At 53.6% G+C, this 13,437-nt stretch overlaps 1 protein-coding gene across 2 annotated transcripts in view; it reads left to right on the top strand.

Moving 5' to 3' along the window:
* COL22A1 (collagen type XXII alpha 1 chain) overlaps positions 1-12,828 on the top strand; it is a 247,900-nt gene extending 235,072 nt beyond the window's left edge. Inside the window, exons 59-65 of one of the 2 annotated variants that reach the window (XR_010837384.1) lie at positions 665-709; positions 3,128-3,146; positions 3,236-3,307; positions 4,686-4,752; positions 7,251-7,433; positions 9,386-9,463; positions 11,628-11,996. Coding sequence is in view for 1 of the 2 variants with exons in the window: in XM_067017097.1 (XP_066873198.1) it covers positions 665-709; positions 3,128-3,307; positions 4,686-4,752; positions 7,251-7,433; positions 9,386-9,463; positions 11,628-11,818 (744 nt within the window). In the remaining variant the exon portion in view is untranslated. Of the gene's footprint in view, positions 1-664; positions 710-3,127; positions 3,308-4,685; positions 4,753-7,250; positions 7,434-9,385; positions 9,464-11,627 lie in introns of both variants that reach the window. The other variant, XM_067017097.1, reaches the window with a different exon arrangement.
* The last annotated feature ends 609 nt before the right edge of the window (positions 12,829-13,437 follow it).

The raw sequence follows: 13,437 nt of genomic DNA, 5'->3' as shown, positions 1-13,437 counted from the left end.
ATGCTTTCCGAACGAGGGTCCACGTCTTCACTTTGTGTAGGGCCCGCCAGTTAGGGAGCCGGTCCAGGGGTGCCATCGTGTTATGTCTCTGACTTGTCTGTAGCTCTCCGCACCCAGTCCATCAACTAGTCCTGTGCAGTCTGACTGCACGATACCTCCCCGCTCGGTCCGTCTCTCTCCATCTCTCCCGCTGGACCCTAACGCAGACCACCATCATCTCTCACCTGGACGTTTGCAGTGGCTCCTAACTGGCTTCCTTGTGTCCAGCCTGCGCCCCGCCCCACTCCTTCCCCACTCACCAGCCAGAGTGACCTTCGTAGAACAAACGTGAGATCGTGTCAGTTTCTAGTTCACGCCTCGGCTCTGCCCTCCTCTGGCTCTGTCAACAGAGACGCCCTAGCCCCGGTCACTTCCAGACCTCAGGATAGGCAGGAGCAGGCGTGGGAAGGCATGTTCCAGGAACCACAAGACCAGGGTGACCGGTGTGTAGACAGCGGGAGGGCGTGGCCAGGGCCAGAGCGGGGCTCTTGGAGGACCTGCCTCCTCCAGGACACCTGGCCCTCAGCACACAGGATCCGAGAAGAACCGAGAAGGGCAGAGAGAGATGTCCGAGCAGATGGGATGGCCCTGGTTAAGTGCCCACCCTCCTGTGGTTTCATTGCAGGGGACCCCTGGGAGGCCGGGAGAGCCGGGACCCAGAGGAGAAAGGGTAAGTGGGGCGGGGAGACTGTCCAGCAGCCTGGCCTGGGGAGCGGCTCCTGTGGTGGCTTCTCTGTTCTCTGTTCCCCCGGAAATTTGTGAGCCCCCAGAGGGAGGCTTTTCCCGAGGTTGTAGTCAGTGATGTTGGCTTTTGTCATGCTTTTTTGGTTGTTATTTTAAGCAGTAAAGTCATGGCAATTACAAATTCAAAGGCGAGCATGCCCAGACTTTGACAGATTTCCGTCTCTCCACTCCGTGTGCGAACGCCTGTGTGTGACATGCTTGGAGCCCAAAGTGCCAATTTGCCAGGAGCCAGATCTGTTCCTGGAGGTGACAAGGGAACAGATTTTCCCATAATGAATCGCCTTGGCGCTGCGCTCAGAAAGCCTTGCTTTACATTGCATTCCTCCAAAAAACGACGGGAAAGAAAAAAAATCACTTTTTTTTTTTTTTTTGGAAGAGACGCGGTGAGGGGAGGGGCGTTTGTTCTTCCACTGCTGCCAACTGCTGCACCCCCTCCAGAGAAATTAGACGTCTCTCTGCCCAGAGCCCTGCACTTGCTTAGCCGGCACACCGGCCCACTGTTGCCTGGCACCCTGGCACGGACGGCACGCCACCCCACTCCGACCCTCCGTTCGCTTTCCATGGTCCTGCAAAGACTTTCTCTCTGCTTTCCTTGCAAGTTGGATGAGTGAGGAGCTGGCTTGGCCTGCAGGCCAGAGCAAAATGGAAGCAGAGAGCGTCAGGGATTCTCACCCCCACAGCTCTCTCTCCCTCCTCCTTTCCCAGTGACTTGCATTCCCATGGCTGCTGGTTCCTGAGCGTGGAGCCAGGGGAGGAAGGGCTGTAGCTGGGAAGGCACTGAGGGTCTTGCCACCCGGCAGCTGGCCAGCTGTCCCCCGGGAGCTGCTGCGCTGAGGGGTATGGCTGGAGTTTTGGTTGGGAGCTGGGGAATTCAGACGGCAAGTATGAATCTTCTGGATACCGAATCAGTACGTAGAATCTTCTCGAATACTGAGTCAATAATGGAGAGTTGCCTTCCCCGGTTAAGTTGCCTTCCCCTGTTTTGTGGAACGTTGCCAGATAGCGGTCAGGTTCCCCGTGCCTTGGACTCCAGAGAACATTTGAAATATGGGACAAGTCCTCTCACGGCAAAGGGATGTTGAGACGTTTAAAGAACAGGAAATGCCATACCACAGGCCTTGGCATTGAGGTGCACAAAGCACCAGGACGCTCCCAGACCCCTAAACCTGAGATCGCCCACGGATGGCAATGTCCCCATGAAACGCATCACCTTCGAGAAACGTAGGTGACCCCCTCAAATCTGGCCAAATGCCTTTTTAAGTTCACTGCTCTTTCTGTTACAGTTGAAAAAGCAATACAGACACATAGCTAAACAATACAAATTGCAGAAAAGTGGCCGCAGTGAAGACTAGGTGCCCTTGCACCAGGCCCTCCGGTCCCCGTCCCCTCCCCAGGTCGGTTGCTGTACACGTTCTTGCCCTAGTCCGTGCGCGCAGAACCACGTGGGGTGTGCGTGTCAACCTGCGTATTACTAGATCCCCTGCAACATATCAGACTTTTTCCACTGTTCGGCTCTTCTCATTTTTCGTGCGTGTATGCGGCAGATGGTCTCATGACGGCACCGTCTTCCTTTTCCGTGGCTCTAGGTCACGCCCATAGCCATGTCCCACGTCCGTTGCCGTCCATGGCTCATCTTTTTCTTGCTGTTTACCCGCCTCTGCTGCCTCCAGGCGGTGGAGTTTTTACACCCTGAGGCTGTTAGCGTGGCCGCCGTAATTTCAGACTCTGCGACAACTGAGGCTGGCTGGTCAGACACCCGGTAGCAGATAGGGCAGAGGACTGGACCGTCCTGTGGTTGCCATGGCTCCCAGATCATTGATCCAGGACTTCAGTCCTTGGGCCAGCGATGGGGAGAAAGGGGTCCCAGGCAGCGTCATCCTCTGCGGGCCTCCCAGGGCTGAGAGAAGGGGGCAGATTCCCTGCGGGTGAGACACCTCTGGCTGACGAGTGCCACCATCCCTCCGGCTGACGGAGAGCCAAACTGGGCCTGAAGTGGGCCAGAAGCTCTGCAGTCGGGCTCAGCGGCTGGCCTTCTCTAGCCAGGCAGGTGGAGCTGCGCTACTGGGACGGAGCACGGGATTGGGATTTGGAAATCAGAGCTCATGTCTTGTCCTCTGCAGACTCCCGGTGTGATGTGGGCAGGTAGCTGTGCCTCTCTGGGCCCTCGTGTCCTGGTCTGTGCCAGCAGACCTGAGTCATGGGCCTGCCCGGGCCGAGGTCTCCTTTCCACTGCTGAGGAAGCCAAGGGCCGGGAGAGTCCCTTCTGTAGCCGCACGTCTGGGCTACAGACCCTGGGGGCACCTCCTAGGCCTTTGCTCACTGAAGCGCTTCTTTCCTCCCCTAGGGAGATCCTGGCATCAAAGGTGACAAAGGACCTCCTGGTGGGAAGGGCCAGCCTGGAGAGCCTGGGACCCCAGGCCACAAAGGTCACACAGGCCTAATGGGCCCCCAGGGACTACCAGGGGAGAACGGGCCGGCCGGGCCGCCGGGGCCCCCAGGCCAGCCGGGATTTCCAGGACTGAGGGTAAGGATATTGGTGATGCCTCAAACTTGGGGCTCCTTGGGACTGAAGGGGAGGCCCGAGAGGTGTGTGGGCTTCCGAGGGACCAGGTGACGCGTCCCAGTAAGCCGCGTGACCCGGGGCAGCCAGATCTCAGTGAGCAGCGCCTCCCGCGGGGACGGCTGGCTGTCCATCCCGTGCCCGGCTCCGCCTCTCTCCTGTCTGCCTGTCTGGGGTACTCGTCCTTCCCTTTGGCTCTAGCTTTTCACAAATGTAAAAGGGAAGGCTTGTTTAGAGCAGTTTTTTTTTCTTTGAACATGTTGTGTTCCCACGGCAGACCTCTTACTCTGCACAGACTTGTAGCATCGGCACACGCTGGCTGTAGAGAGATAGAGGCAGAGCTTGGTGGACGTGCCGGGGGGGGCTGGTTGCCGGGTCCCCGTGACCTCCCCACCCCGCCTCTGCGGCCCGCGTGGCCCTCGGGGGACCCTCCGGTTCCTCAGAGCACAGGCTCACGTGGTCTTCAGTGCCCCCGCCTGCTCTGAGGTTCTGTGGCACTGTCCCTGCCAGGCCGCCTGTGGCCAGCCTGAGCTTCCACCGCCGTGAAAGAGGCCAGGCAGCCAGATCCTGTCCCTCGGCCACGTGTGGGTGCTGGCGGACTCAGTGGGCTTCCGGAAGCCCCCCACCCCTCCTCCGAGTCTTTGCCAAGTTCTCCTGCTGCTGTGGGTAGCGGGGGACATTCTGGGACTAACCTAAAAGATTATTGGTCAGAAAGGCAGACAAGAGAATAAGGACACGGAGCCCATCTCACGCTGTGCCAGACACTGGGGCTGCGGAGACGAGCACAGTACGGCCCCCAGCCTTGGGGGTGGACACCGCCCTGCGGGGCTCTGATGACAAGGGGGGAGCCCTGTGCGGCAGCAGGTCTGCTCGCGGATCCGTCTAAGAAGCGCACGTCGCCGTGGGCGCCTGGAGGTGGCGCCCGCCTTCTCTGCCCCCCGACCCATCGGTGTCTGTGACCAGAGCCGCCAAGTGACCAGCGGGAGGAAATCAAACACGATTTCACGCAGGAGGCAGCCTGTGAGCGGGTCCTGCAGGAGGACGGCGCTCTGGCAGGGAGAGGTCCAGAGCAGACCTCCCGGGTCCAGAGCTGGGGAAGGGGTTTGTGCGGGGAGGAGGGGAGCGGGGTCCTCAGAGAGAAGGGAGTCCAGGTGGCCATACATGACGGGATAGCACCGCCTGCGTGGCGGGGAGCGGGGAGACGGTTCCCGCTGTAAAAGGGGCTGAATTAGGGAGCTGTGGTGTATGGGGCTGTGACCGCCGTGGCTTCCCGAGCCATCGCAGGTCTCAGGAGGCCAGGGTTCCTGGGAGGATGAACAACTCCGCCTTCCCTCCGTCCTAGGGGGAGCCTCCATCCATGGACATCCTGCGGCGGCTCATCCGAGAAGAAGTGGAGAAGCAGCTGGAAAGTGAGTAGCTGGGCTTTATCACAGCCGTGTAGGTCGGGTCCCGGGTGCTTTTAAGAGCCCCGGGAAGCAGTCCGTTCACTCATCCTTCAGGGCTTCGGCAGCCTGGTTGGAAAAGGCGGCCTAAGAGCGGCTCCAGTAGCAATCAGGGTTGAGGCGCACCTTGCAGGCTCCAGCCAGCCTCATCTGGCACAGATCCGGCTCCAAGCTTTCCTCAGGGAAGCTTGAACGGCCGCTGCTCGATCACCTCTAGGAAGCTCACCATCTACAGAACAGGCTTCTCAGGGTCCTTCATTTCTCCTGTGCACTCAGTTGTTTATCTAATGAGGAAGCAGCTTCGACAGGCCTGCAATGGGTCTCTTAGAACTCACAGCCCGGGGAAGAGCCAGAGACATAAACAGACAAGGCGGCTTCAGTACAGTAAGAAATTCCTGTGGTTTGATTTGGCACAGAGGGTGTTGAAGAGGACGGATGAAAGTACCTAGGATAGCTCAGGGGCGGACAGGTGAGGAAGGGCTTCCTGGAGGAGGGGCCCTGTGAGCCGAGAGCAGGGACAAGATCCCAGGCCTTTGGGAACCTGAACGCACAGTGCTTTCAAGGAACTGGAATCCTTTTAATCCTACTGCACTGGATTGACTGTGAAGTCCCAGTCTTGCATGAGCCCCATACACAGCAGGCGCTCAGGAAGGGAGAGGGATGGGACGGTAATCGTAATAACACGAGCATGCGGGGCCGGCCCCATGTCGGGTGGAGTCCTCAGCACTCAACACATGTTAACTCGTGGAAGCCTCGGTGAGCCTGTGCGGCATGTACGATTGTTTGGATCAGAGATGCTAAGGAACTTAACCGAGGCCGAAGAGCTGGTAAGTGTCCGACCAGGGTTTGCATGCAGGCAACCGAGCTGCAGAATCCAGGCTCTTAACCGTCACGTTCTCCCGACCAGTGACCATCCCCACTGCCCTACGTGTGGGAAACTGTTAGGGGAAGAAAGTCACAGACAGCTCTGTAGTAAGGAAGATAGGAAACCCACTGCTGTTCCCAGGCACGGATGGACAAACGGGAAGGACATGTTTATTCACGTGGTGGTGTCTCAGACAGTTATCCTGTACCTGGCACATGCCAGACTCTAAGTGGGGTAGGGGACGCCGCACTGAACAAGACGGCCCTCTTTCCTGCCCTCTTGGGGTGTCCAGGGGAGCGTGGTCTGTCTCCCTACGCAGGAGAACCAAAGACGATTCCCCGGAGTGGAGAGCACAGAGCCGGGGTTGGTGGAGGGGAAGCCAAAGGCTGGAACGGCGACTCCCACCCGGCGGGGTGGGTCCTGGGGGCTCCCGCGTGGCGACCCCCACGGTCTGCTTTCCGAGGGTTGGATTTATCGGTGACAGGAAGGGCCTCCGCCCGTGAGGAGTTTCCAGCCCTTGGGCAGAGACAAAGCCCTGTTTTGAGCTAGTTTATTAACTGGCGCGTCTGCTGGGCTGAGTCCTCTCTTGCAAATAGTCTTCTGAGGAGGAAACATCAGCTCCACTTTCAAGATGAGAGAATCGAGGCTCCGAGAAGTGAAGCGTGAGGCCGGCTCTCAGCGCTGCAGCACACCCCTCCCGCTTCCTTGCGTGAGATGATGGGGGGGGGGGCTGCCGTGGGAAGCCAACCCAGCGGGCTGTCAGAAAGCCCCCGACTCTGCTTGGTTCTGCCACCAAGGTACCGGGAGGGTGTCAGCACGCCTCTCTGGGCTGGGTCACATCACCTGCAAGATGAAGGGCGTGGCCTGATTGCCCGGACCGTATGGCCAACAAAGCCTAAGCCCTTGCTGGCCCTCGGGTGGGCTCTGTGTGCCCAGTGCAGAAGGAGGGCGTGGCGGCCGGCAGTTGGACCTCAGGGGGTTTTGAATCAATTCTGTAATCTTCACGTTCCAGACGCCTCAGGATCATCAGTGATACATATCCAGCCCTTCATTTATAGATGAGGAATTCAGCGCTTAGAGAGGAGGAGTCCCTATGCTGCTCTGTGTAGGCCGCTTATATCCCACCCACCCCCACCGGCCTCAGTTTCCCCAAACTGACAATTACAACAAGAGCTGCTGCTGCTATTACTGCTGTAAGTGCCACCTCGGTCATGGCGGCGATGTCCACGCAGCACTTAGCTTGTTCCAGGAGCAGTTTCAACGCCTTGTCTCGTCTGCTCCGTCCTCACACCAGCCCAGCGGGGTTGCATCATTTTGCAGAAGAGGCAGCGAAGGCTACGAGAGGTCAAGTAGCTCGGCCAGGGCCACGCAGCCGGCAGTGGCTGCCTTGGGCCCCCAGCCCAGGCTGCCTGGCTCCAGAGGCCGCGGCTGTATGAACAGGTGCCGTGCAGTGCGGTGTCCTCTTGATGTAGTTTCTCTTGCTCTCGTTTTGCAGCTGTTACTGTCTCCCCAGGGCTGAACTTGGCAGTGAGCTGCCATCCTGTCTTTGGTCCTTTATCCCTCCTTCATGAAACGTCTCTCTGTTTTTCCTACTCCACAGCCAAACTCGCCTACCTCCTGGCCCAGATGCCCTCAGCGCACACCAAGGCGTCTCAAGGCAGACCCGGGCCCCCAGGGCCCCCTGGAAAGGATGGGCTTCCGGGTCGGGCAGGCCCCATGGGGGAGCCAGGACGGCCCGGGCAGGGGGGTCTGGAGGGACCCTCTGGGCCCATAGGTCCCAAAGGTGAGTGAGGACCCAGGAAGATGTGCTTAGTACACGACACGAGGGCTAAGAAGGAACCAGGGCGCGTGGCCTGCGTGTCACTGAACATGCATGATTCAGCCTGTTCTCCCCTGCAGCCTGCCAGCACCCTGCATTGTGGCATCATGTAATTTCTTCACATGCAGAAGAGGTGTTCATACTTGACGTTTTTGCAAAATGATGCTTCTGCCAGGAGGATTGAGTCTGTTTCCTCCTACTGCCTTTTCTCTCTCCATCTCCACTGCTCGAGTTCCAGGGAGTAGCACAGAATGCCCTCTTTTTCCCCTTTCGAGTTGGGAAGTTGGGAAGTCAGTGAGGAATAAGACATTTAAGCTCCAGGCAAGTGGGCATTACACACCAGCTTTACATATGAGTAAAGTGGTTTGAGCTAAAGCTGGACATGGCCACCAACTCTCCTGCCCTCAGAGAGGTGCCTTTTACCTGTGGACGCAGCTGCCCCCGGCAACAGGGAGTCTCTCCTTCAAGGGGCAGCGCCTGTCCCGCTTAACACAGCGCACTGTGGAAGCAGGTCGGAAGGCACTCTCTTTGCAGGCAGACAGACGTGAAAGGGCAGGAAGGGACATGAGCCCAAACTCACCAATCTGACCATGCACCCTTTCTCTCTGGCAAGGAATAAGCATGGGGTGGGGAAGAAGCGGTGCTCTGATCTCAGCTGGCACTTGCTGACTGAGGTGGGGGGAATGCGTGCCCCTAACATCTTCCTCTTTCAATCTTCCATTCCTTAATTTTTTTTTTTTTTTTTTTTTTTGCCGCAAGGTTTGTGGGATCTTAGTTCCCCGACCAGGGATTGAACCCATGCCCTAGGCAGTGAAAGCTCTCGGAGTCCTAACCACTGGACCACCAGGGAATGCCCTCTTAATTCTTTATTCATTGATTTGTTCCTTGTAGTGTTTCTCCTACTGAACTTTTTGTTAAGTTTGTGTCCAAGTCCTACTTCTTTTGGTTCGTAAAACAAAATACATGAAATCAATGTCAACAAGAAAACATAAAGCGTAGAAAACATCAGACTGTGACAAAAGACTGACCAAATGTAGTAATCATAACAATAAATAAGAGTGGCCTGAAATCTCCATGAACTAGCAAACTTTCAATTTGGATTACAAAAGAAAATATGTTGCATACAGGAAATATTCTGGAAGCAACATAGCAAAAAAAAAAAGGAATGATTAAAAAAAAGTTGAGAGAGACAGTTTAATCAAGTTTGTATAGTATTAACCCAAATATAATCTCAAATATCCTCCCAGGGGGAATGGACCCTCTTTCTTCTGAACATCTATTAGGATTTTAAATTCATATGATTATTAGGACTTACCTGATTCTGCATCACATTAGAATGTTCTTTGCACCTGCTTCCTCTGTCTTATTAGAAATCAAGCTTCTTGAGAGTAGAGCTGTGTCTTATGCACATACAGGTTTTTTTTAATCACCCAGCTCCTCCTTGATAAAGGTTCAAGTAAAATGCTTTTAGAACATGGTGAAGAGTAGGCATATGTGAGTGGATGTGCATGGAAATATGTGTTTGTATACAAGAGAGTGTGGGTGTGAACATTTGGGTGCCTGTGTTTGATGTATTTATCAGTGTATGCATATTTTTGCTAATATGTGTGCGAATGTACATATGTGTATGTGTGATTGGGTAGTTACACACTTGAGTGAATGTTTACCTGTATTTATGTGTATTTGAGCAAATGTTTGGAGGGAGCGTCCGATTATTTTTGTGTTCACGTGGGCATCTTTCTGAATGCGAGTGTGTGCTTGAGTGTGCGTGTATGTGGACGGAAGCTAGGGGTGCGAGTGTGAGGGGCGTGCGAGCCGTGGAAAGCACACCAGCAGTGCTGGCCCTGCCCCCCGCATGGCGGGGCTCCCTCTCTCTGCCACCGTCCTGGGTCAAAGATGCATGTTTCTCTCACCAGGTGAGCGAGGAGCCAGAGGTGACCCAGGTGAGCCTGGCGTTGGCCTCCGAGGCGAGGTGGGACCCGCCGGGATCCCAGGTAGGAGTGGGGGGGGGCGCTGGGCTCTCAGGTGGGGGAGGGCCCGCCAGCAGGGAGTGGGCTGCAAGGGGCCGCCCTCCCCCCTGCATCGCCAGGGGCCTTGGGAGCCGCTGGGAGAAAGGGCTGTGGCTTAACTACTGACACTGCGGAGCCCAGATTGGTTTCATTACGTCTTTGCTAAAACGTCAGCTTCTTGGTCACTGTGCAAACTAGTATATCCCATGAGTTCTTGAGGTGTATCCCGTGAATTAAAAGTCCTGTGAAATGGTCCTGAAGGAAACTGATTTGGCCTTAAATAAGTCAGGACAGTGCTGGGGACCGTGCTTCTCTTTCAGACATTCCTAGTACAGATTAACTTCTTTGGTGCAGTGCTGAGGGACCTTGCATAAAAAAATAATGTTTATTTCAGTTAAACCAACATTTTCCAAACTCACTTGAATGTAGGATGCTTTTTCTTTCACTTTGTAATTTAATACCCTGTTAACTGCTCTCAGAACACATTTTGGAGAACGCTGGCCATGTGGCAGGGTGGCCAGCTGTCCTGGCCCTTCTGGGGCTGTGGGGTTCCTGCGAGATGGCCCTTTGAGTTTTAAAACCTGGACAAGCTGCCCACGCTATCTAATGGCCGTATGGGACTAACTCTAGAACACAGCAGTATTGCATTCCGAGATGAGGTGTGGAAGAACTCAGTCTGAATTGTTACCAAACTCCACCTCATTGAGGCTTCTATTTTTATTTAATTTTACTTTATATGATTCCCTGTGGTCATTTCTGAATATTAGGCCTGCGGGTCATTTTATTTTTAGTGCTTATATCTTCTTGATTTTCCAGATTTCCTATGGTGGAAATGTATCGTTATTCTCCTGAGAGAAGATAACTAGACATACATTATACATATTTGTGATAGCTTGCCTACTTTTCAGTAGCTTAAAATATTAAGAATATTTTTAAAATAAGCCAATTCCAAATAAAGATTACAAGGCCGAACAGAAAGCATTGTGATGGGGGAGGTAATTGTACCAACACGAGGCTGAGATAATGACTAGATTTCAGTGGTTCCCACCTGAAGGAAGGAAGAACACTGCTGGCTCAAAATTCAGTGGAGGCAGGGATACAACCGGTTAAATAACTGCTACTAAAGCATGAACAGAATTCATGCAATCTCCAAAGGTCATTTAAAGGGAAAAGTTTACTTTTTATTTTATGGAGGGACTCAGATTTTCTAGCAAGGTGATTACTAAGACTTAGGGAAGCATATCACTATTACAGTTAACTACAACACTTAGCACGGAGCTTCCCAGTTGCCAAAGCAGAAAGGGAGATTGATTACATATGATATTATGAGGCTTAATAAATGGAGGCACAGACGTTTCTTTTAAGTAAACAACCTAAATGGGAAAAGAATTTGAAAAAGGATACACGTAGATGTGTAACTGAATCACTTTGCTCTATACCTGAAACTAACACAACATTGTTAATCAACTGTACTCCAATATAAAATTACAAGTTAAAGAAAGAAAAAGATTTAACCAACAAAAAAAGAAAGTTTGTCTTAGGTAGTGTTTTCTGGATCTAAATTTGGGGCTGTCAGTTACTTACTTCCTACTTACATTGTTCTTGACCCTGATTTGCAGAGGAGTTTAATGTAGTCCACGTATGGTTAAAATTTAACATATAGATAAAGCCTAGAAACTACGGAATAAATGGGACCATTTAGATATCGGCTAATGGAACGTGACTAGGTATCTCCAAGGATACATGAATTGCGGCTCACGGTTAATGGTGAGGACTTGGTGTCCCAGCTCGGCTGCATCTCCTAGAACCAGACACAGACGGTCTGGTTTCTCTTTTCCTTGTAACAGAGGGTGCGTTCCCTACCTGGCCTCCATCTCGCCTTGTTTATTTGTCTCCTGTGGTACCCTGATTACTGTCCTAGTCCAAACCATTAAGGCAACCCTTTTCCTGCAAAGCAAGGTGTCCACATTTCCTGCTACCTGGTGTCCATGTGGACCATTCTAATGTCTCCAGGCAGGGCGCCCAGACCACGGGGTGTTCTGAGGTTGTTGAATCCTCAGTTCATACTGAATGGAAGTAGCAAGATCAGGGCTCATTTGCTCCAGAACGAACTTGAACCACCTTCTGTTTCTTTTGCCTCTTGGGCCAGGTCAACCCGGGGTACCGGGCTATGCTAAAGATGGGCTCCCCGGGGGTCCCGGTCCTCAAGGGGAGACAGGACCAGCTGGACACCCTGGCCCCCCAGGACCCCCCGGCCCCCCTGGCCAGTGTGACCCCTCCCAGTGTGCCTACTTCGCCAGCCTCGCTGCTGCTCGACCTGGTAATGTGAAGGGCCCCTAGAAGAGTCCCGACTGCCAGGAGACGGCGGTGGATTTCTGAAACTTGAACGCAGAGCCCAATGGGAAGCAGAGGTCTTGAGACATTTCAGCCTTGTGGTTTTTTTCTTTCTTTCTTTCATCATTTGTTTTTGTCTTATTTTCTTGAGAGACCTCAACATTATTAAAACCAACAGATGCTACCGGTCGGTCAGATTATTATTATTATTGTTGTTAATAATTATTTCATATGGTAATGCTTTTCGAGTTTTTCCCCTCTCCTCTCAAGTTGGGAAAACTTGATTCGTGGGGCAAGGGATTGTTTGTTTCTCGTTCTTCTGACAGCCCCCATTTGAAGTCTAGCTGCCAGTTTTAAGGAAACTCTCGGTGCTATGAAACCCCGACCAGACACTTGGCCAAACTTACCTCTTTCCTCAAAAGGAAACTTTAAGAAAATGAGGCAGTGGGCTTCTATTCTCGGTTGTGCCCAGAGGTCTCCCAGGGAGAAATTATCCAGCAGTCGCTACTTCCCAGGAGAGATAAGTAAAGCAGGAAGAGAAGGAATTTGCAGACACGAGGAACGTCCTCTCCTCCTGATGGAAAGCACACGCAGGAGAGTGCAGACTCCCTCCTCTGGGGGCCAACTCAGCGCCTCGGTGTTTCCAGCCTGCGGAAGGGGAAGTGAAACACTGTCGCACGGCAGGCCGCAGCTTCCTGGAATCCCACGTCTGCACCAAAAATGCAGGAGCCGGTGTGGGAAGAGCAGGCCCTGGCGGTTAATTTGGCTTCTGAGCCGGGGACAGAACTCCTCCCTGCCCCTCACTGTCGGTTTCACTCTAATTTTGAAATAAGGGGGTCCAGAGGCCACTCCCGTGTGTTGCCCTGATGGTGGGCAGTTGGCCGGGGTGCTGGCCAGAGCTGGGAAATGTGTGCCTCCAGCTTCTGGCTCTGAAATAAATGGCATCGAGTGTGCGTGTGTAAATGACATGCCCAGCTGGAACAGGTGCTCAATAAATCCAAGTTTCCTTCTCTTCAGCTTCCTGTGACGATTCCTTTCTTATCGCTAGCGTCTGCCGCCACGTAAAGCCCTCGAGGCTGGGGGTGCATCGTTTTCCCCGGGGGCCCCAGCCCAGAGCCACGGTCCAGTCCACGCGCTGAATGCACGCGTGGGTGAGCTAGTGCGCGTGCCCGCGCCGGTTCCCGGGCAGCGTACGTATCCAGCACCTCCTTTCTATCGCCTGTGTGCTAGATGCCTCTAATCAATTTAGGGACCCGGAGTAAAGACATCCAAAGATGTTGGAAGCTTCCATATGTAGAGAAATATTATTGCCACAGTTGCAAAATAGGATCCAAGACCTACTTCTCTCATTCAATTGGTTGGAGCTGAATCGGGGGGTCAGTGGGTGTCAGGGTCCTCGGGAAGCAATGCCTGTCGGTGCAGGTTTAGACGACCTCCTTCCTGTCTTTTCACGTCTACCATCTCAGTGTATTCACACAACCGTAAAAGACACAAGGGCGTTATTATAATATCCTTTTCTGTTTGAGGAAACGATCCCAAAGACCTTAGATATCCTCTAATCCAGTGACTTAAAAAACATTTGACCGTGGCCCACAGCAAGAATCGATCTCTTTGTGAGTCAGCGT

Source organism: Kogia breviceps, chromosome 17, assembly GCF_026419965.1.
Source record: "Kogia breviceps isolate mKogBre1 chromosome 17, mKogBre1 haplotype 1, whole genome shotgun sequence".
NCBI classification, from domain to species: domain Eukaryota; kingdom Metazoa; phylum Chordata; class Mammalia; order Artiodactyla; family Physeteridae; genus Kogia; species Kogia breviceps.
The sequence above is the reverse complement of the archived record's forward strand: the minus strand, read 5'-3'. Positions and strand labels throughout refer to the sequence as shown.